Here is a 21,769-nt window from a genome sequence, read left to right as displayed (position 1 = left end):
GATTAGCACTCCAGTACTTCCTACCAGTGATAAAAGGGAATGCAAACCTCTCAGACAATGCCACACGGTAGCATACGTGAGCAATTAAAATATAAAAGTAATCCAGAAGGTGCTATTTTTCTTTCTGATTATGGAATCGCCTGGAGAGGATCAGGGGATGCCTCTCTCTGAGGCAGCCTTGGTTTTGTCTTTGTTTGTTGTAGGCTAGCTGTCCCTTTCTTGCTTTGTCTGAAGGTTACTGGCCACACCTCCCTTGTAGCTGGACTTAACATCATAAGGGAGAAAAGGAAGTTGTGGGCTCTGTCTCTGGCAGCTGTGATGGAGAGAAATTCCATTAAGTAAAGACTGGTCTAGCAGGACGCAAAGAAATTATCTGGCAACATCAAATTTCCCCTTTATTTGGATTTATTCATTTGGATTTTTAGCTCTTGCCATTTCATGGGTAGCTCCAGGTGAGTTACATTCAGGTACTGCAGGTGTTTCCCTGTCCCCAGAGGTCTTGTGGTTACATTAAGCAGCTACTCCACTCCTTTTGAACTTCTGAACTTTTATGAACTCAGATGCTTGTCCTGAAGGGCTTATTTTTGGTGGCCCTAGTGACTTATCTTCTAAGTATTTTAGGATGCATGTGCAGAAGCATCCTGTTACTATGTTCCTGCTTAAGGTAGTGCCTGACCTCTACCTTGACCAGTTAGTTGCCCTTCCAACATTTTTGACATAGGCGACATGTCCACAAAGATGATCAAGCATTGCACAATTTGCATTGCAAGAGAGCCTTGGCCTTCTATTTGGCATAGACTGAAGACCTAATGTCCATCCAGCTTTTTGTTTCATTTGACACCAGCCAACTTAGAAGAGCCATTGCCTTGGGCACCCTTTATAATTGGATAAGATTGCCTCCACTTTAGGGCAAGTCAAGGCTCCTAGTTTTAGAGCCTTTGCAGCCTCTGTGACCAACCTGAGATTGGCCTCCACAGAGAAGATTTGCAAAGCAGCGATGTGGTGTTCGGTCCACGCATTCACATCTCATTATCCTTTGTTTGGAAAGGGATGACCAATACAGCAGTAGGTTAGTCAGGTCTGTCCTGTGGAGTCTATTTGAGGTGTAGAACTCAAGGGCCCATTATTTATTTCCAGGCTGCCCTTATATAAAAGGAAAAGAGAAAATGACTGTCACCAAAACTTCTTCTGCCTGTTGGGAATCTTTTGGTGGTTTTTCCCCCTTTTTTTTTTGTTGAGGGCAGCCCACATGTGAGGACTTTGCTTTCTCCGAGGACAGGCAGGATGCTAAGTTGCTTATCTCTAGCAGTAGTTCTCTGAGGACAGCAGGATGTCTGTCCTCATAAAACCAGCCCACATTATGAAATAAATAGGGGCAGTGTCTCCAGATGGGCTTGTTTTGCGCATACCTTGACAGGCATGAGTTTCATTCATAAGCCAGGGTGTGCTGGGGATGATCTCAGTCTCTCAACTTTACTGCATTGTGCCAGAGAGAGCCGCCTGGAGTTCGTACGGTGTCATTTTTCTAGGCAACATATCAAGGTGCGCTTGGAAATTATTAATCAGACCAGTAGCACCCAATGCAATTGGGACTATTTCAGTGTCTTTTGCTAAATTTTCTTGGTCTCTGATTGCTTTCTCCATATGATCCATAGAATAGTCACTTGGCATCAAGAATGCTGTTCTTGTTTGTTTCTCCATTCTAACATCCGGTTTTCTAGCATCAGTTTTTGTCGGTTAGAAGAGGAATGTCCTAGGTGATCACAATTTATTTATTCTCTTCTATTCTGTTAGGGTTGCACTCCTAGTGTGTGTGTTGGGTTTTTTTTTTTGGTACAATAATGTTATAATGTTTACCCAGCTTCTAATGTTTAAGCTTTGCTATTGTTGTGCCTTTCTGTATATAGGCCTTCTGATATCAGCACGTCACATCGAGCAATGAGATTTGTACTGTTTCCAGTTCTGGTCTGCAGAATCTGCATTTGCTTGTTTTACCAGTCCACTATACTGTGTTTGTGTGTGTGTGTGTGTATATGTATGTATGTATGTATATATATATATATGTGTGTGTGTGTGTGTATACATTTACACAAATGTATGGGATAGGATGTGGTCGATGACTGACTGTGGGTTAGATACATATTATACTGGTGTTTTATATTTTTTAGGTTTTGATTATGGTTTATGTTATTGATATATGAATTGTGTTTGATCTGCATTACTTCACTTTGTACACCACCTCGGGTGACTCTTAGGGGATGGGAAATCAGTTAAGAATTTTTTAAATAAATAAACTAAATACTTTCCATCTGAGGGGTAGTAATTTTCACTATACAGTACCCTTATAAACTTCACTTTATATAAGATATATAAGTGAAGTTTATAAGGGTACTGTATAGTGAAAATTCATACATCAATAACATAAACCATAATGAAAACCTAAAAAATATAAAACACCAGTATAATATGTACCAGCTTAAATCAATAACATCAGCAAAGATGACCACCTAACCCACAGTCATCACCTACATCCTATCCCATACATTTATGTCATGATACCACTGTTCCCGCCATCCATCATCTCCACCAAATCACATAACATCCCACAAAACAATCTTAGGCAATAGTTGGTTATTAAAACAGAATTGGAATCCTCATCCAGGGCCTAATAATGCCCTTTTTTTTTTTTTTTTTTTTTTTAAAAAGTAAAGTGGGATTTTCAAGAATGTTAGCAGCCAGTTTGATTTGGGGAAACAATCCTGATAAACTATTGCTGGGTTTTGCTAAATGTTTTGATTAGGATTCCGCAGACTGCTTTTCAGATTAAGAACGCTGCGGTTTTAGGATGCCCGGCTGAGTCTGCATTAATAACCCTTTTGAATTTGAATGAAGTGACAAATGGTTAATATGGTTATCTGTGACCTACAGTTTACAATGACATAATAAGATAGAAAATTACTGATTTTATTTGTGGTGATATATTTTATATGTCTTATGTATTCTAATTATGTGGGTAATGTAATCCACACTGAACCAAATGGATTTGCAGAATACAAGATGTTTTATAAATAAAAAGACCTAGTGGTCCATCCAGTCCTCCTTGCAAGCTTTTTTTTTTTTGTTTATCAACTGCCACTCCATGCAGGTTACCCCAGTTTAATGCAAGTTACCCCTTTTCATTCTTTCCATCCTTTCTCCATTAGAGAATCCTCTGTGTTTACCCCATGCCCTTTTGAATTCCAGGACCATTCTGGCCGGGCACTCCGTGCATTCTGTGAAGAAACATTTCCTGATGTTGCTCCTGCGTCTACCCCCCTTAGAGCTTCATATTATGTCCTCTAGTTCTACAGCTTTCTTTCCACTGGATAAGGCTCGATTCCCGGGCGTCATTAACGCCTCTCCTCCAGGATATACGTTTTTAGGGCCTTCAGTCTTATAAGTCTTCCAGTGCAGACCCCCCACACCATTTTGGTTCCCTGTCCCTATGCAGTTTAAGGTACGATCTCCTTTTTCCTACTGTTTATGCCTCTCTCTATACAGCCCTGCATCCCTTGTCACGTTGCTTCAGATCAGACACCATCACCCCGAGGTTTTTCCTGGTCCCTGCACATCAGTCTTTCACCCCCCCAATGCACAAGAACTCCTTTGGGTTTCTCCACACCACGTGCCTGAGACCGCATTTTTTTGGCATTGAATCCTAGCTGCCAAACCAGCTTAGATCACCTGCCATTCTCTCCACTCCGTCAGGCGTGTCCACTCTGTTGCAGATCTTAGTGCCATCCGCAAAAAGCCAGACCTTTCCGTCTAACCCTTCTGCCCTGTTGCTGACAAAGATATTGAATAGACCCGGCCCGAGAACTGATCTTTGTGCTACCCCACTAATCACCCTTCTCTCCTCGGAGTAGGTTCCATTTACCACCGCTCACCGTCTGTCAGTTCTCCTACACGGGGATCATAAACAGCAGGATTTCCATTTCTGCAGACAGTACCAAACTCAGCCATACTGTAAACACATCGCAGGATTCATTCAGGTCCCAGAGGGCTATAAATACCGTGGACAAATTGGAAGTCTTCGGACAGATAAGATTTAGTGTGGATAAGTGAAGATTGTTACACTTAGGGCACAAGATTAGGCAGTTGAAATTATATTTTGAATGGAGCAATGCTAGTTAATGTTAATAAGGAAAAAGACTTTATTGGTTTATAAACAAGTTGGGGTGAATGAGCAAACCAGGTCAGGGGTTGGTGGTTGTGCATGAAATGGGGATGGAAGTGAGGGGCAAGCAAGGCGGCTCTTCCCAGGTGGCTCATGTTTCTCACCTCCGGAGAGTGGTTTCAGCTTCTCTCTTCTTTTATCGGTCTCTAGCTCGCTACTTTGTCTCTTTCTTCCTGTATTTATTTATTTATTTAAAAGTGTTTGTATACCGTCTTTACAAACAGTGTTTAATCAAAACGGTTTACATAACTAAATAAAAAACAAATGTAAATAAAGATTTAAATTTAAAAGAACATAAAGATTATCAAATTATAAAAGCTCAAAATTACAAAAATATATAATGCCTAAGCAGATGAGGAGTCGGAGAGCCGTCCTCCGAGGACCGCTGGACGGGTCCTTCCGTATTGACAGCGTCAGATGGAAGCGGACTTCCCCTTCCTTTCCTGCAAGCCGAGGTGCCGTGGGTAGAGCCTGGTGCCGGGGCCGGGCAGAGCCCACGGCAAGGTGTCGGCGAGTCTCTTGACTTCGGCGGGGTCGCTGAGCCCAGATTCCAGAAGTAAAGCCCTCTGAGCAGAGTTTTCTCATCGGCCGGAGAGAGAGCTGCAGATTGAGGCCGATCTTTGTTCTCAGAAGTTAAAGATATTTAGAAGTAAACTGGAAGCCCTGAAGCAGCCTTACAAACTATTTCCGTGGCTGCTTTGGAAAAGAAAGTGGGAGAGTTGGGAATCCTTTGAAGTCTTGGTTGCCAGAGACAACTTGATCCCTGCTAGGAGAGTTGAAATAGTGCAGAATCAGTTTTGTTACTGCACCCGGAAGTGGTGAAGTAGGGTACCCTGCTACAGGTCTTATTTTGTACGAGATCATCCAAACTAGCCCTGGAGCTGGGTCAGTTTACAATGTTGTTCTTGGTCTTTCTGATATGCACCCCCTTTCTTTCTGAAGCTCCAGTGCCAAACATAGTGCCTAGTGTCCTAAAACATTTTTTTCATTCTGTGTGTATGGGGGAGGGGTTTGCAGATGTGGCTGCATCCATTGCTCAGAATGCAACAGCTGTGGCCTGGGCTGAATTTGTAGCTTTATTGTAAACCACCTAGCTATCCCAAAATGCACCTGTGTTATCCTTCTCGCTCTGTACTGCAGCAAATTTTGGAATTTATTTGCTTCTACCTCCCCATTTTCAACCGATTGCAGGTGCTTTCACGTAAGCATGCAGACTGTAGCTAGCAACCATCATAACACAGAAAGCACATTTAGTGCCCCTGGAAAAATACATATTTTTGGTTGGGATAGGGTGGGAGTTTGCGAAACATACAGTTGCTCTCTCTGTAACAAACCCCTTCCAGCAGGTAATTTTCATAATTCTCTTGCCAGTTAGAACAATGACATTTATTAATCTAAACCTTTTTTCTGTCTTTATGTTTGTAGCTTGCCTGAGGTTAAATAGGTAACATTTTGAATGCTTTTCTTACTTAGCCTTGCCTGCTGTGGTAGAAACAAAGTAAAGGTGATACTGTGTTGCACATTGCTCCATTGCCACTCTGTGTCCCAAATATTAAATACAGCCCACACAAAGCTAAAGGGTGACCCTAGTGCAAAAGAAGTTTTGGCAGACAAGACTCTCTTTGTTGCCTAGAATTCAAAGCAAACGCATGTATTTGAATCGCTTGCTGCCATGTGAGAGGTCCAAACTGGTTTGTGCATCTCGGGCCAGACAGGGCTGAGCATGCTGCGGAGGCCAAGCTCCCAGCTTCAGGGTGAAGGCATCCGTCATTGCACGAGGCAGCATGTAGTGGTCACATAAGCACACGTGTGTTATGGGATCCCAGAGGGAGCTGCAGTGGGCGGCTCCTGGCCGAAGGCCGTCACTGGTGTCTAGAATGAGTGGGAGGGATTGAAAATGACAATTCCTAGACATTTAAGTGAAGGCTCATGGCCCCATAGTCCAGTAGAGGCTGGTGCTGATTGAGCTGGAGGCTCAAAGGAGCAATTAGAAACCAGGCCAAACAATGTCAGAATTATGAAACTGTACCAAATCCACTATCCATTGGGCTTTTATTTATTTATAACTTATAAATGTAGGTGTTTTTTGAGAGGTACCAAAAAATCGGGGCTTGTTTGGTGTTACCCATGTTGTTTACTATGTAGGCACTATGGCCGGATACTTTTACAGGTTGAAACAAATACATATGTTTTGCAGTTGAGGAATCGGCGTGGAAGCACACACAAACAGAATGGAGGATCCAAGGCAGGCAAAAGGAGGGCTGAGAGAGTACTAGGAGAAGCAGTGCTTTCCGGTGTTTATCTTATAAACACTTTTTTTTTACATCAGGGGTATTTTAGCAGTGCTTTATTGGCTAAAGCCTAAAATCAGAAGCCCTATCCATAATACAAACGGATGAGGTTCTCAAGAATGAGAGCAACCAAAGGATGATTACTGGTGGGAAACTGGAACGCTAACACTTCGATGTGACTCTGCAGCTGTAGTGCATCATTTCAACCTAAGCAGCAGAAAGGGATATTTTTTAAAAATGCTTTGTCTCACATCTGCCCGAAGGGAAAAAACACCTTTTAATGAGCTCTTCCTAGGAAACCGAACTCGGTCATTTGAGGTTGGCGCACGCCAGAAAGCTTTAGTTCTGTCTCCAGCCCTTCAGAAGGGAACCTGAATGTTAGGATTGTGCTATTTCTCCTCGAGGTGTAGTGCACAGGCAAGGCAGGAGCACTGTCCAAAAAAAAAAACAACCAGCCTTCGTTCTCAAACTAAAGTCAAGAAGAAGGGCTTGACCTGTCCTTGATTAATCATCGTCTTTCTGAAATTCTTTCTCAAAGTGACCGACTATAAAAATAGACAATGATATAGTATCTGCCGCACTCCTCCAGAGAAAAATATCCACCCTGGAAGGGAAATGATTTTTAACAGTAGTTAGTAAAAGTATCTCAAATGAAGGTGTGTAACAGCAGAATTCATTCCGGTTCATTGAAGGTATGGGGGGGGTTAACAGTGAAAAAAGGAGATGTTCCGATTGCCCCATCACTCCCACACCTCCTGGCTGGTTTGAACTTTTTCCCAGTGAAGTTTTGCTGTTTTAAATGTTTTGAATCCATCTGTGAATCTCTCCCCCTCTGATGCTCTATTCCCCATCTCATCAGCTCCATTCCTATTTTAGACCGATTCTCCCCATTCCTCAAACAGAACAGGTGGCTTATTGGGAGGGTTTCATGCTAGCAGTTCCCCCCCCTGCTCTTTCGGGCTTTCAGTTCAATTGGAATGAGGGCTTGGATCCAATACTAAGAGCCTTCATTCGCAACTAATCGGGGATTTATCCCCTTGTCTTGATTGCCTTCCCAACATAGTTTAGTCCAGTCATTCCTCGGCTGAGGGGCTCCTTATGGAGCCCTGCAATTAGGGACCCCTAAATCTGGCCAGTAGGTGACACCATTGCACAATGTCTGTGACTTCCTCCCAGATGCCGCTGCAGCATCTCTGGCCAGGGAAAATGGAGAGCCACCGAGCCAACTCAGGCAGCATCTCACTGGAATGCTCTCCCGTCCTGAAACCTTCTCTCTCTCTCTCGATATCCATGATTTTCCACCCACCTTAAAAATTAAACATAAAGTTCAGTCTTGCCTTCAGTTAACTAAATGATCCCCTCTGGCCTTTATTCTTATTTTACTGTTGCTGGCATTGCTGACTCCCACGTTTGTAAGGCACAATGGCAAGAGAGAAATTAAATTAAATAAGATCCAGAGCAATGTTTCATATATGGCAGGAGGATATGAACTAAAGGAGTGCACATTTTTGTGTTCCTTTTTAATTTACTTCTTATTAAAGTTTTCCAAACAGGGCTATCTGTGAGAGATCTCTCTTAGATTATAGATTTCCACATTCAAGCTTATCTTCCAGGCAGCCTATGTAGAAATGGTGGAAGAGACTTGGAATCTTTCCAAATTGTGAATCCACTTTGATTGAAATTGGCCACTAGACTTATTAGCTTCTTTCTGGTCTGTAATCCAGTTTTTCTTTGGCTTTTTCTCATTCCCTGGTTTAAAAGGTGCTTTGTTTCTTTGAACGTTGTTGCTTTCAGCCTCTCTTAACTTTCTGATTACGATGATCAAGCTATGGCAGGTTTTTTTGGTTTCAAGTAATGGCCGCCTACTGTGGTGCGGTGCTGTTTTTGCTTGGAGCTGCTATGGTAGTATCTTTCAGCACAGGGCAGCTCAGCGGGAATCTTTAATGTGTGCATGGAGGTGTTCATGGTGGAATAAACCAAGTATAAATGAAAGCTGTCCAGTTGTAGCAGCTGTTATTACGCTATCCAGGGAAAGCATGATCTCCAGGAAGAGTGTCAGACCTGCCTGCCCCAGATCAGTTGGAGCAGGTGAGAGTTGATTTTAAGAGGAGCCCAGCTTGCCACTTGGAGCAAAGAAATCCGCCCCACACACACCCCACTCTTCCCCTCACCCATTGTTCACATTCTCATGATCAATGGCTTATACTTTCACTGAGCTTTATCCTGTCTAAATATAGAACTTAATTGCACCATTCAAGAAGTGCTACTGCAAAGCTCCTGGACCTGCAGTTACAATCTTCCTGAAGGGTTGCAATCCATCCCAGACCCACATTTACAGTATGCTAATTAGCCATGTGTAGTTGTTCATACAGGTGTCTCATTTGCTGTTGGCCTGCTTAATTCTGTGGCTTTGCTCTTTTGGGGAGGGGGAATAGTCTGATTTGCTTGAGTTTGGTTGCTGACGGACCTGAGTGTGATTTATTTGGGAATGGCCACAGATGCTCATTAATGTGGTGAGGTATTGAGTCAGACTGTGGTTATCTGAGTGTGATTGTGTTTGGGGCAGCAAATGATTAGTGATTTCATTTTGGAGGGGGGAGGGGTGCAGATGCTTATTTTATGATTGTGTTCCATATTAAAGCTACCACCCAGGAAAAAGATCTAGGAAGGGAATGGTTAATAAAATGGAAAATGTCATAATGCCTCTATATCGCTCCATGGTGAGACCGCACCTTGAATACTGTGTACAATTCTGGTCGCCGCATCTCAAAAAAGATATAGTTGCGATGAAGAAGGTACAGAGAAGTGCAACCAAAATGATAAAGGAGATGGAACAGCTCCTCTGTGAGGAAAGGCTGAAGAGGTTAGGGCTGTTCAGCTTGGAGAAGAGACGGCTGAGGGGGGATATGATACAGATCTTTAAGATCATGAGAGGTCTTGAACGAGTAGATGTGAATCGGTTATTTACACTTTCGGATAATAAAAGGACTAGGGGGCATTCCATGAAGTTAGCAAGAAGCACAATTAAGACTAATCTGAGAAAATTCTTTTTCACTCAACGCACAATAAAGCTCTGGAATTTGTTGCCAGAGGATGTGGTTAGTGCAGTTAGTGTAGCTGGGTTCAAAAAAGGTTTGGATAAGTTCTTGGAGGAGAAGTCCATTAACGGCTATTAATCAAGTTTACATAGGGAATAGCCACTGCTATTGATTGCATCAGTAGCATGGGTTCTTCTTAGTGTTTGGGTAATTGCCGGGTTCTTCTGGCCTGGTTTGGCCTCTGTTGGAAACAGGATGCTGGGCTTGATGGACCCTTGGTCTGACCCAGCATGGCAATTTCTTATGTTCTTATGTAGGATGGTGGAATCAAAGTTGCTAATTTGCTGTTCTAGAAAAGAGTATATGCAAATACTGTACAATTACTTTCAAGTCAGAGCTTGCCTCTCACCTAGTAAGTTATGGTGGGATATCAGGCCAGGATGGACTTTGCTGGAACTCCTTATTCAGAAGATATTCTGTCACTTTATAATGCTTAAATGGGGCGCCACCTTCTCAAATTAGTGATGAAATCCGGATTCTTCAATCCCTTGTGTAGTAATGGATGCAGCTTTGACTTCTACCTCAGTGATGAGTCACAAACAGCTCACTGAATTCGGAGGTACAAAAAGATGTCACTTAAGTTACTGCAGCAGAGCAGGAGAGTAAAAGGCTGCTAACCATCTGCAGGGTTGACACACAGTCTGTGGGCGCTTCTTACTTGCAAACCTTACACAGATTTGCGAAGATTTTCACTTTGCAGATTGTCCCAGGAAAACTACCCACACGCGTTTGTGCCTGCTAATTTGTGAGGGTAATTTCTTCCCCAAAACAAATTGCATGCACACTCTTGAATTTCTCAAGGTATTCACAGAAGTGCAAGCCCCTTTCAGTCCGTGTGCCCACGAATGCCTGTTCACACTGCAGGTAAAGTTATGGATGTTGTGCCTTAGGTGTGCCAGCACGCATTTCTGCAGATAAAGCGCTGTTTTGCCTGGACAGATGACTTTGAAAATTACCCTCCTAATATGTAAAACAACTAGGAGAAAGTACAATGTTCTAGTTATCCTCAGTTCAATCCCCCATGCATTTCCTATGGTAAAATTAATAACTTTGTCCCCTCCCCTCTCCATTACTCACCGACTCTGAAAACTCCAGGGTTATGGGTAAAACTATATCCAGCTGTTTTCACGTTATAAGGGAGGGAGGAGGAGCACCCAGACGTTCAGTGTGATTTGATGAGCCATGTTCATATGAACCGAGGTTGAAAAGTAAGCACAAGAAAATAATTGAGGTTCTGTTGAGCTGAAAATCCATTCAGACTATGATGCCTCCAGAGCCTTCCAATGGTCAACTTTTTCCATTTTTAGTGACCTGGCTGGCTGCTGTTCCACCTAGCCCTACATACTCTGTTTCAGGAAGTGTTGATACAAGGCTTTATTGTGTTCTCCCAGGACAAGCAGGATGGTAATCCTCACAGATGTGGTGACATCATCAGATGGAGCCCGTCACAGAATACTTTTGTCAAAGTTCCTAGAAACGTTTGGGGAAGGGGGGAGTCTTTTCCAAAGGGATGAGCTCCACTTTAACCAGAGTGGAACAGGGCTAACCTTTAAAAAGGAGATAGAGCAGCTTTTAAACTAGAACAAAGGGGAAAGCTGACAGTCGCTCAGTAGTGCATGGTTCAGAGGGAAGGTATCTTCAAAGGATACTAATGAAGCATTAGTTAGGACATCCCAACAGAGATTCCACTATAATAAAAGTAGTCCAAGTGCCTATAATTAAATTAAAAACTCACCTGAGCTAAAAGATTCCAATTTATCCCTGTCAACTGAAAAGCAGAATGTAAATACAAACAAAAAACACACTTTGAAATGTTTGTATGCTAATGCTAGAAGTCTAAGAAGTAAGATGGGAGAATTAGAATGTATAGCAGTGAATGATGACATAGACTTAATTGGCATCTCGGAGACATGTTGGAAGGAGGATAACCAATGGGATAGTGGGATACCAGGGTACAAATTATATCACAATGACAGAGAGGAGCATCTTGGTGGAGGGGTGGAGCTTTATATATGGGTTGGCATAGAGTCCAACAGGATAAAAATCCTACATGAGACTAAATATTCCATTGAATCTTTATAGGTAGAAATCCCTTGTGTTTTGGGGAAGACAATAGTGATAGGAGTATACTACCGTCCTCCTGGCCAAAATGGTGAGATGGTCAGTGAAATGCTAGAGAAATTAGGGAAACTAGCCAAAATGGTAGTGCAGTAATAATGGGAGATTTCAATTAACCCAGTATTGAATGGGTAAGTGAAACATCAGGGCATGCTAGAGAGAGAAAATTTCTGGATGGAATAAAAGACAGTTTTATGGAGCAATTGGTTCAGAACTGACGAGAGAGGGAGCAATTTTAGATCTAATTCTCAGTAGAGCGCAGGATTTGGTGAGCGAGGTAATGATGGTGGGGGCCAATTGGCATTAATGATCATAATATGATCAAATTGAATTAATGACTGGAAGGGGCACAGTATGTAAATCCACGGCTCTAGCGCTAAACTTTCAAAAGGGAAACTTTGATAAAATGAGAAAATAGTTAGAAAAAAAACTGAAAGGTGTAGCTACAAAGGTAAAAAGTGTGCAACAAGCATGGACATTGTTTAAAAAAAAAAAATCCTAGAAGTACAGACCAGATGTATTCCATGCATTAAGAAAGGTGGAAGGAAGGCAAAACGATTACCGGTATGGTTAAAGGTTTAAGTGAAAGAGGCTATTTTAGCCAAAAGATCTTCATTCAAAAATTGGAAGAAGGATCCATTAGAAGAGAATAGGATAAAGCATAACCATTGGCAAGTTAAATGTAAGACATTGATAAGGCAGGCTAAGAGAAAATTTGAAAAGAAGTTGGCCATAGAGGCAAAAACTCACAGTAAAAACTTTTTTAAAATATATCCGAAGCAGAAAGCCTGCAAGGAGACACTTGGACCGTTGGATGATCGAGGGGTTAAAGGAGCACTTAGAGAAGATAAGGCCATCGCAGAAAGATTAAACAATTTCTTTGCTTCGGTGTTTACTGAAGAGGATGTTGGAGAGATACCCGTTCCAGAGAAAGTTTTCATGGGTGATTATTCAGATGAACTGAACCAAATCACGGTGAACCTTGAAGATGTGGTAGGCCTGATTGACAAACTGAAGAGTAGTAAATTACCTGAACCGGATGTTATATACCCCAGGGTTCTAAAAGAATTAAAAAATGAAATTTCAGACTTATTAGTAAAAATTTGTAACCTATCATTAAAATCATCCGTTGTATCTGAAGATTGGAAGATGGCCAATGTAACCCCAATATTTAAAAAGGGCTCCAGAGGTGATCCAGGAATCTATAGACCAGTGAGCCTGACTTCAGTGCTGGGAAAAATCGTGGTAACTGTTATAAAGAATAAAATCACAAAACATTTAGATAGACATGGGTTGATGGGGGACAGCCAACATGAATTTACCCAAGGGAAGTCTTGCCTCACAAATCTCAGTGTTCAGTGTGCTGCAGCAGTCAAAAAAGCAAACAGAATGTTGGGAATTATTAGAAAGGAAAATGTTATAATGCCTCTATATCGCTCCATGGTGAGACCACACCTTGAATACTGTGTACAATTCTGGTCGCCGCATCTCAAAAAAGATATAATTATGATGGAGAAGGTACAGAGACGGGTGACCAAAATGATAAGGGGAATGGAACAGCTCCCGTATGAGTAAAGAGGTTAGGACTTTTCAGCTTGGAGAAACGGCTGAGGGGGGATATGATAGAGGTGTTTAAAATCATGAGAGGTCTAGAACGGGTAGATTTGAATCGGTTATTTACTCTTTCAGATAATAGACTAGGGGGCACTCCATGAAGTTAGCATGGGGCACATTTAAAATTAATCGGAGAAAGTTCTTTTTTACTCAACGCACAATTAAACTCTGGAATTTGTTGCCAGAGGATGTGGTTAGTGCAGTTAGTATAGCTGTGTTTAAAAAAGGATTGGATAAGTTCTTGGAAGAGTAGTCCATTACCTGCTATTAATTGAGTTGACTTAGAAAATAGTCACTGCTATTACTAGCAATGGTATCATGGAATAGACTTAGTTTTTGGGTACTTGCCAGGTTCTTATGGCCTGGATTGGCCACTGTTGGAAACAGGATGCTGGGCTTGATCTGACCCAGTATGGCATGTTCTTATGTTCTTATTTTTTATTTTTATTTTTTTTGAAGGGATGAATAAACATGGACAAAGGTGAACCTGTTGATGTGGTGTATTTGGATTTTCAGAGGGCATACGACAAAGTCCCGCATGAAAGGCTTCTAATAAAACAAAAAAGTCATGGGATAGGAGGCGATGTCCTTTTGTGGATTGCAAATTGGTTAAAAGAGAGGAAACAGGGAGAAGGATTAAATGATCAGTTTTCACAGTGGAAAAAGGTAATCAGTGGAGTGCCTCAGGGATCTGTACTTGGACCGGTGCTTTTTAATATATTTATAAATGATCTGGAAAGGGGTACAACGAGTGAGGTGATAAAATTTGTGGATGACACAAAATTATGCAGATTAGTTAAATCTCAAGCGAATCATAATGAATTGCAGGAGGACCTTGTGAGACTAGACTGGACTTCCAAATGGCAGATGAAATTTAACAAGGAACAAGTGCAAAGTGATGCACACAGGGAAAAATAACCCTTGCTATAGTTGAACACTGTTAGTTTCTATCTTAGGAGTTATCACCCAGGAAAGAGATCTAGGCATCATAGTGGATAATACATTGAAATCGTCGGCCCAGTATACTGTGGCGATCCAAAAAGCAAACAATAGTAGGAATTATTAGGAAGGGAATGGAAAATAAAACAGAGGATGTCATAATGCCTCTGTATCACTCCATGGTGAGACTGCACCTTTAATACTGGTCCCTGCATCTCAAAAAGGATACAGCTGCACTGGAGAAAGTGCAGAGAAAGGCAACCAAAATAAGGGGCATAGAACGGCTGCCCTATGAGGAAAGGCTAAAGAAGTTAGGACCGTTCAGTTTGGAAAAGAGACGACTGAGGGGGGAATATGATAGAAGTCTACAAAATCATGAAAGGACTTGAACATGTTAATGTAAATCGGTTATTTACTCTCTCAGCTAATAGAAGGTCCAGGAGGCACTACATGAAATTAGCAAGTAGCTCATTTAAAACAAATCAAAATTCTTTTTCACTCAGCGCATAGTTAAGCTCTGGAATTCATTGCCAAAGGATCTGGTTACAGCAGTTAGTGTAGCTGGGTTTAAAAAGGTTTGGATAAGTTCCTAGAGGATAAATCCATAAACTGCTATTACAGTAATTAATTAGCAATAGTAGCTTGTGATTTATTTAATGTTTGGGTACTTGCCAGGTACTTGTGATTTGGATTGGCCACTGTTGGAAACAGGATACTGGGCTTGATGGACCCTTGGTCTGACCCAGTATGGCATTTCTTATGTTTTTATCTGGCAACAACGTGAACATGAGCAGACTACATCTTCAAGAGGGACATGTAGTGGGCTCTCCTGAGGATCTGTTGGCCCTTTGTGGATTTTAATAACTTCCTATTAGACTGTTCACAGTAGTGATGTTGTGTTTTAGGGATTGATTTGGAAGTGGCTCGTCAGGAAGAAGAGCAGCTGATGGTCAGGGATGCCCGACAGTGGGTGAACAAGGGGAAACTGGAGGACATCAGGCACCCCAAAACTGGAGCAACGGCACTGCATGTAGCTGCAGCTAAGGGCTATGTGGAAGTGATGAAGTAAGTATAAAGATTAAAGCTTTATTTCCAAAGGCAGTGGCCCCTCATCCCTGCACCTGGGGCCTAGGAGGACTTCCTCCCTGGGTGTCTATGGTTTATTAATCGTGGGGAAATTCTTCTTTCTGTTGGTTGACAGCCACTCCTCCCATAAGGGGCAAACACTTCCCCCTCATGTCTCTCTACAGTGGGAAAACCTGTCTCCTATATTCATCTCAGATCTGCTTGATTCCTATACTTAGGTCTTGGGGAGAGATTTTTGCTTCTCCATTTTGAGACTTTATATCACAAAAAGTGGGAGACCTTCATTGCAAGGATCCCCAATGTAGTTTTACGAGCTCAGTAAGGGGTCTCTTCTCTCATCACTTGTGCCTCATGAAGATTTTGCCACTGTTCCAAACTTGGCTGCGCGTAGAGAAATTGAAGGGAAATTGCTTAGAAGATTTTCCACCCAGATTCATTGTGTACTTTTAGGATACTGCTCAGTACACTGTGAAGGCACAGGTGTCTTGTAAAGTTAGGGGTTTTTTTTTTTTTTTTTTTGTTTTTCCCCCAACATTTCGAATTTCTTATGAGTTTTGATTAAATTTTCAGCAGCACCCGCAGCCCCATTTATCTCGAGTCAGGAGTCCCCTTAGCTGACCAGAATAGTGACCTCCTGGCCCTGATGATGAACTTCTCTAGGGACTTCCCTTGTAAAGACTTCCAGAAAGGAAGATGGAAGCAGTGCGCAGGCTGCGTTTTTAGTATTGGAGCGGGCTGGGGAAGTGATGGGAAACCCCCCTCGCCTTACTGCTCTCCAGGCTTCTTTTCCAGCTTGGATTCGATGTGAACATATGCGACAACGACGGCTGGACACCGCTGCATGCCGCAGCACACTGGGGGCAGCAGGAGGCCTGTCGGCTTTTGGTCGAAGAGCTCTGTAACATGGAAGCCGTCAACAAAGTGGTGAGACTTTTTGCTTTCTCCTTTAGGTGCTTTTCGACGGTGGTAAAAAAAAAAAAAAAAAAGCTAGGTGGACGTGGGATGATGATAATGAATCCCATGTCTGATCCTTCCCCCTTCCAAAAATTAAAATTGAAACAAATCTGCGCACTCAAATGAAGACTGCACCTTAAGTAAAACTCAGAACAGTGCCACCCAAACTGTCTTAATACGAAGCTGATTCCAAAGAATTCAGTTTATCGTTAACATTCAGTTACAGGGCCTGGTATTAGTTATGCAACCTTTTCACTCCATTCCCAAATAACATTCCTCAAAATTAGCCTGTTCCCCCTCCTCTTAAAGAGACAGGAGAAAGGCAACTAGGACAAGGCAGTCTGCTAACCAGGTGCTCCTCTCTTTCTACCAGATCTGCTGCCACTCATCTCCCCTTGGATCCTTCGTGTCTGCCTTCTGTTTCCTTCCTCTCTCTGTCTTGTTTCTCCTTTCCTTTCTCTCTTCCTCTGGCAGGCCGTTATCTCTGCTTCGTTCATGGTTTCCATTTCCTTTCTTTTTTCACCTTTATTTTCTTGGGGGTGAGGACAGAACAGAGCACTGGGAGTCCCGAAAGACTCCGTATTCTCTCACTCCACTTGACCTTGGAGAACGTAATGTATCTTCTTGTGCCTCAGTTCATCAGTTGCATAATGAGAATTCTTGATGTGAATGTTACTGTGTCAGCTTTCTTTGCAAGCTGGCATGTAATCTGGAACCAAAGTTGTAACCAGAATTTTCGCTCCCGACGTGAGTGCATGTATATTTCTGAAGACACCCCCCCCCCCCCCCCCCTTTTAGAATGTGTTGGGAAAATGGATGAAAAACTCTGTGACTACTAATCCTCATCTTTTGTTGCTCTTCAGCCTGCTGCTTGCTTTTTCCCATCATTTCTTTTCTCTCTCTTAAAGGGACAGACTCCCTTTGATGTGGTGGACGAAAGTGCAGAGTCCCTGCTGGAGGAACTGAAAAAGAAACAGAGTGAAGTAAGAAAGTTGCGTTTCACTGTCTTACCTCACCTCCTATAATCTATTTCTACTGTTCTCCTCCTGTTCTCCTCATCCCGCTCCCTCCTTTGTAAGACTTTTCCTCCTTTGTAAGACTTTTCCTGCCTTCCCATACATATGGATCATGACTGCCTTTCTTTTGACTCCTTCTGTTCTTCACCAGTGCTATTAGCTCCTACCTCATATTTCTTTAATGTTTATCATTGATGCTGATATTTTAACTGTTTATCATCATATGGATATATTATTCTTGTCTTTCTCGGAGGACAAGCAGGATGGAAGTTCCCCCCACATGGGTGACATCATCAGATGGAGCCCGGCACAGAACTTTGATCTCAGAGAATCTAGAACTTTCGAACATGCCGTACTGAGCATGTGCAGCTGTAGTTATCACCCCTAGGCAGAGTCCTTTAGTCTTTTTTTTTTTTTCCTCCTGTGGAGATGCGTGGTTGTAGGAGCCATGTGTCTCATGGTATTCAGCTTTGCTCTCTCCTCATGGTTTTTGTGAGTGATTTTTTTTTCTAGAGCTGCAGCTGTTTTCTTTCCTTTACCTTGCAGTAGTTTTATTTCTTTTTCTTTTTCTTCTTCTTTCCTCTGTCTGCCAGCCACTTGGTGGGCCTTAGTCGCTGTGCAGTCTGGCAGAATTTATTTCTATCCCTTTAATAAAAAAAAAAAACTGCACCAGCAGTTTAGTATCTGTGTCCTTTCCTTGCCCTGTCTGTTTTTGTACCTTTTGTCAGGTGCTGACAAGATTGACTGAATGCAGTCTGTAGCAATCTGTTTTCACCAATCGGTCGGCATTGTTGGAGGTTCAGACAGTGCAGAGATCAAGGACCACACTGTTCCTGTTGGGGAGAAAGTTCATCCTCCCCACATTCAAAGAAGCTAGTCTCCACTGGCAGGAGCCCTGGATGACATAGCTTCCCCTCCTGCTTGGCAGTGATGGAAGAGCAGTCTCCTTGTGAGAGAGGTTGCCCATGCACATCTGTAGCCAATGCAGCGTTGATCTGATGCATCGATGTCAGGACCGCATCGGGGACCAGGACTGCCACTGAGTGCCATGGTCACTCTTGACGCCATTGAGGTACAGGGGGAATCCTCAATGCCATCGGGGTGCATCACCGTCCTCTATGCCACAAGGGCCTTCTGTGTCGTAGGCATCTGTGAACATGGAGTCTCCATACACCGGAGTCATTGAGTGCTTTGGGCCTCGATGTGGCAGAGTAGTGGCACCAACCTCTAGTGTTGGGGACCAGGTCTGCCATCAAGCACCATGGTGAGCCACCCTTGATGTTGATGCCATTGATGCCTCAGTGCCATCAATCCCATTGAGGTGCATGAGTGGCTACCCTCGATGCCGTCGAGGTACGTGGCCTTGATGCCATGGTGGTGCGGAGCTGCCCAGACACAGTTGATGCCATCGATGTGCGGGGCTGCCATGGAGGCCATTGGGCTTGTTGGCCCCCATTGCCTTTCGAGCAACACCAACGAGGCATTGGAATTGCCATTGAGCACCCTGGTCATCCCTGAGGCTGTCTACCACCAGGGCTCTGGAGAACCCTCGAGTGCTACTGAAGCCCTTGAATGACAGGGATTTAGGCCTTGAACGGATCAAGTGTCTGGGTTGCCATTTGCTCACGACACCCTGGTATGCCGAGGCATCCAGGCGCAGTGGTCTGATGCCCTTGAGGCTCTTTGGCGGTGTCCAGACGGGGCACTGAGGGGCATTATGCTGTTCGATCACTGACCTACAGCTATCGGGCACCATAGATGCCGAAGATCTCGGGGGCCCTGAGCTGCTGGGATCGGGGGGGGGGGCATCGGAGGCCCCACCTGGATTCATGCACCATCGGTGTTAATGAGCATTATCAAGGCTATCATCAACCACAGCCGCTGGTGAGGGACACCAGTGAGCTCACAGCATCAACGTCTTCAGATGGATAGGTGAGCTGAGAGGAACAGTTGATGGCGCTGGCAGTCATCAGTTCATGTGGGCACTGATGAGGCATGTTGGGACCTCAGAGCCTCTGCCTGCAGGCACCCCTGGCATCCTTGGTACCGCTGGTCCATCAATGCCTTCGGGCACCAGGATCATCTCTATCAGTGCCGCTGGGATGTAGAGGTCCGCGGGCGCCTATGGCGCCGTGGATGGCATTATATACCATTGAACTGATCAAGATTCTATCAAGCACCATCGAAGCCCTGGGTGAAGAGTCATTTGGTGCTCTTGATATGATCCATTGGTGTTAAGCACGAAAGTGCTATGGAGCCCTATGGGTGCCATCATCACTGTGGACACCAGTAGTTATGGTCTGATACCGCAGAACATGACCACGGAGCACCATGTGCATCATTGGTCACCATGGACTTCACTGTGTTGTTGCATGAGGGAAATGTGGTGAGCCATTCCTGACGCAGTTTCAAGGATTATGTCCAGCCTCTTGGAGCATTATCAGTTACTGGAGAGGATGACACTATAGAATGCCACCCACCACAGTGCCATACCCAAAGTGGTACTGGGGGCGCGGTCTTCACACTGTTCCGTTGCACTCTTTTGGGAGTTACTGTGATAGTGGAGCGCAGCATGTAAGGTCGAGTATAGCAAGGCATCTACTCCAAGCCCCTCGGGCGATGGCAGGCAGCATTCTCCCTGTCTGTGCAGATCTCAGCCATGCCAGGTTTCTGCTATTGTCGCGTCAAGGTCTCAGCCTCCTCATCAGTTCTGCACCACAAATACTGGGGAGCCCTGGCAAGGAAGGAGTCATCACACACTCTGTGATTTGCCTTTTGGCAGCACGCAGCCACTAAATCTTGCAAGTGGTGCTTGGTCCTTGCTGTACCATGACATTCATTTTTCTCCTCACGTTTCCGTCTTCACCCCCCCCTGCCCCCTCCTTTGTCTCGACCACCCCCTCCCCTCCCCCCCCTATTTATTTAGTTATTGATCTGTTACTATGTTCTAGGTTACACAATGTTCCTTGTAAAGGCTTTGCCTATATATATATCCTTGTTTTAAGTTATCTGTAAACCGGCACGATGTGCAAACGGTTGCCGGTATATAAAATTAAATAAATAAATAAAATAAATTCTACCTACAAGCACAGCGAGTGAGGTCATAGGTGTGCCACCATCCATAGGATGGGATAACACTGTTTGAGTACTGGTCAGCATGCTTTTAGAGCAGAGGACTGACCTAGGACTGAGTTTCTGGTCAAACCCTAAGGGGAGTAAACACCAGGAGAGTCGTGTTGGGAGTCTTCTCTTTCTTATGAAGAGGAATGTGTCTTTTGACCCCCTTCCATGTTACAAAACCCCTTTGTAGGGAAGCCCATGGGGCTCCATCCCTTGCAGGTTTATCACTGAATCGGTGCATCTCCTTGTAGGTCAGGGCCAGGGGATGGCAGCAGCGGTCATCTGACCATTTTTGTTTTTGCTGGGGCCTCTTCGTTGATTACCGTGGTGGCCTTCCCCATCCGAGGGTGATGGCCAGTGGCAGACTGGTCACTTCTGAACCTCAGTGATCAAGGATTGTGTCTCAACTGGAGAGTTAACAGGTTTTTTGAGATCGGGAGGCCCCGATTCCTATTGCTTTCCTGTCCCTTCAGGAAGGAGGGATTCAACTGGGTTCCAGGGCAACTCTTATGGGTTCTCCTCTGGACTCATGGTTGTCCACCCCTGCAAGGAGTGTCCCTTGTTCTCCGTTTCCCGGAGAAGGCAAGTCACTGCTTCTGACTGGCGGTCGCTCACTGTTCCTTGTGGGATCTGAGAGCCAGCTGAGCGGTAGCGCTCCCTTAGATCGTCCTAAGGCACAGTAGATCCATTTCATAAGGGAGCTCCCCAGTGAAGATTAGGGGTTCTCCTGTCCAGGAGTCACCTTTGGTACCTGCTGAGCTAACTGGGCATTTTTTGATAAAGGACCATTATTGCTAGTCATTCTCGCCTGCGGGGCCCTTCCTCAATGAGGAAAGTTCTAATCCATCTAATTGGCAAGTATACCGTTCAGCCTATCGCCATATCCATGGCTGAGGGAGTTGGGACAAAGGAACCCGCAACAGAGGTGCTGCTCTTTGGTTGTAGTGGCTTGCAGGCTATACTTCCCCATTTTAGGGATAACTCTGTCTGTGGTCAGGGGAGTTCTGGTTCATACATTGATTGTTCTATTTATTGCACCACTGCTTCCTTGGGGGAAGTATATGCCATCATGACTGAGATCTGTTCCGAGATCACCCTTGGCCTGCCCTGCTACCCTTAGAGTTTCCAGGCCGGTGAAGAAATCCTGTTCGACAGGGGTTGCACCCCAGCTTCCTGTCTCTTAGTGGCGTGTTTCTGGATTTCTTCCCTGGGGGATTCGTCCTCTGTTCAGCTGTTATAAGCGGCTGAGGGCTCAATCTCTGTGGGTAACGCCCTACTGGAATCAGCAGTGAGTTATTCGCTTGGAGTTGTTATACG

At 44.0% G+C, this 21,769-nt stretch overlaps 1 protein-coding gene across 4 annotated transcripts in view; it reads left to right on the top strand.

Moving 5' to 3' along the window:
* Nucleotides 1-21,769, top strand: part of LOC115079057 (protein phosphatase 1 regulatory subunit 12A-like) — a 120,863-nt gene that overhangs the window by 29,949 nt on the left and 69,145 nt on the right. For all 4 annotated transcript variants that reach the window (XM_029582061.1, XM_029582063.1, XM_029582060.1 and 1 more), the window contains exons 4-6: nt 15,182-15,341; nt 16,142-16,286; nt 17,225-17,299. In XM_029582061.1, coding sequence (XP_029437921.1) covers nt 15,182-15,341; nt 16,142-16,286; nt 17,225-17,299 — 380 coding nt within the window. The remainder of the gene's footprint in view (nt 1-15,181; nt 15,342-16,141; nt 16,287-17,224; nt 17,300-21,769) is intronic.

This window comes from Rhinatrema bivittatum, chromosome 17 (assembly GCF_901001135.1).
Source record: "Rhinatrema bivittatum chromosome 17, aRhiBiv1.1, whole genome shotgun sequence".
Taxonomy (NCBI): Eukaryota; Metazoa; Chordata; class Amphibia; order Gymnophiona; family Rhinatrematidae; genus Rhinatrema; species Rhinatrema bivittatum.
The sequence above is the reverse complement of the archived record's forward strand: the minus strand, read 5'-3'. Positions and strand labels throughout refer to the sequence as shown.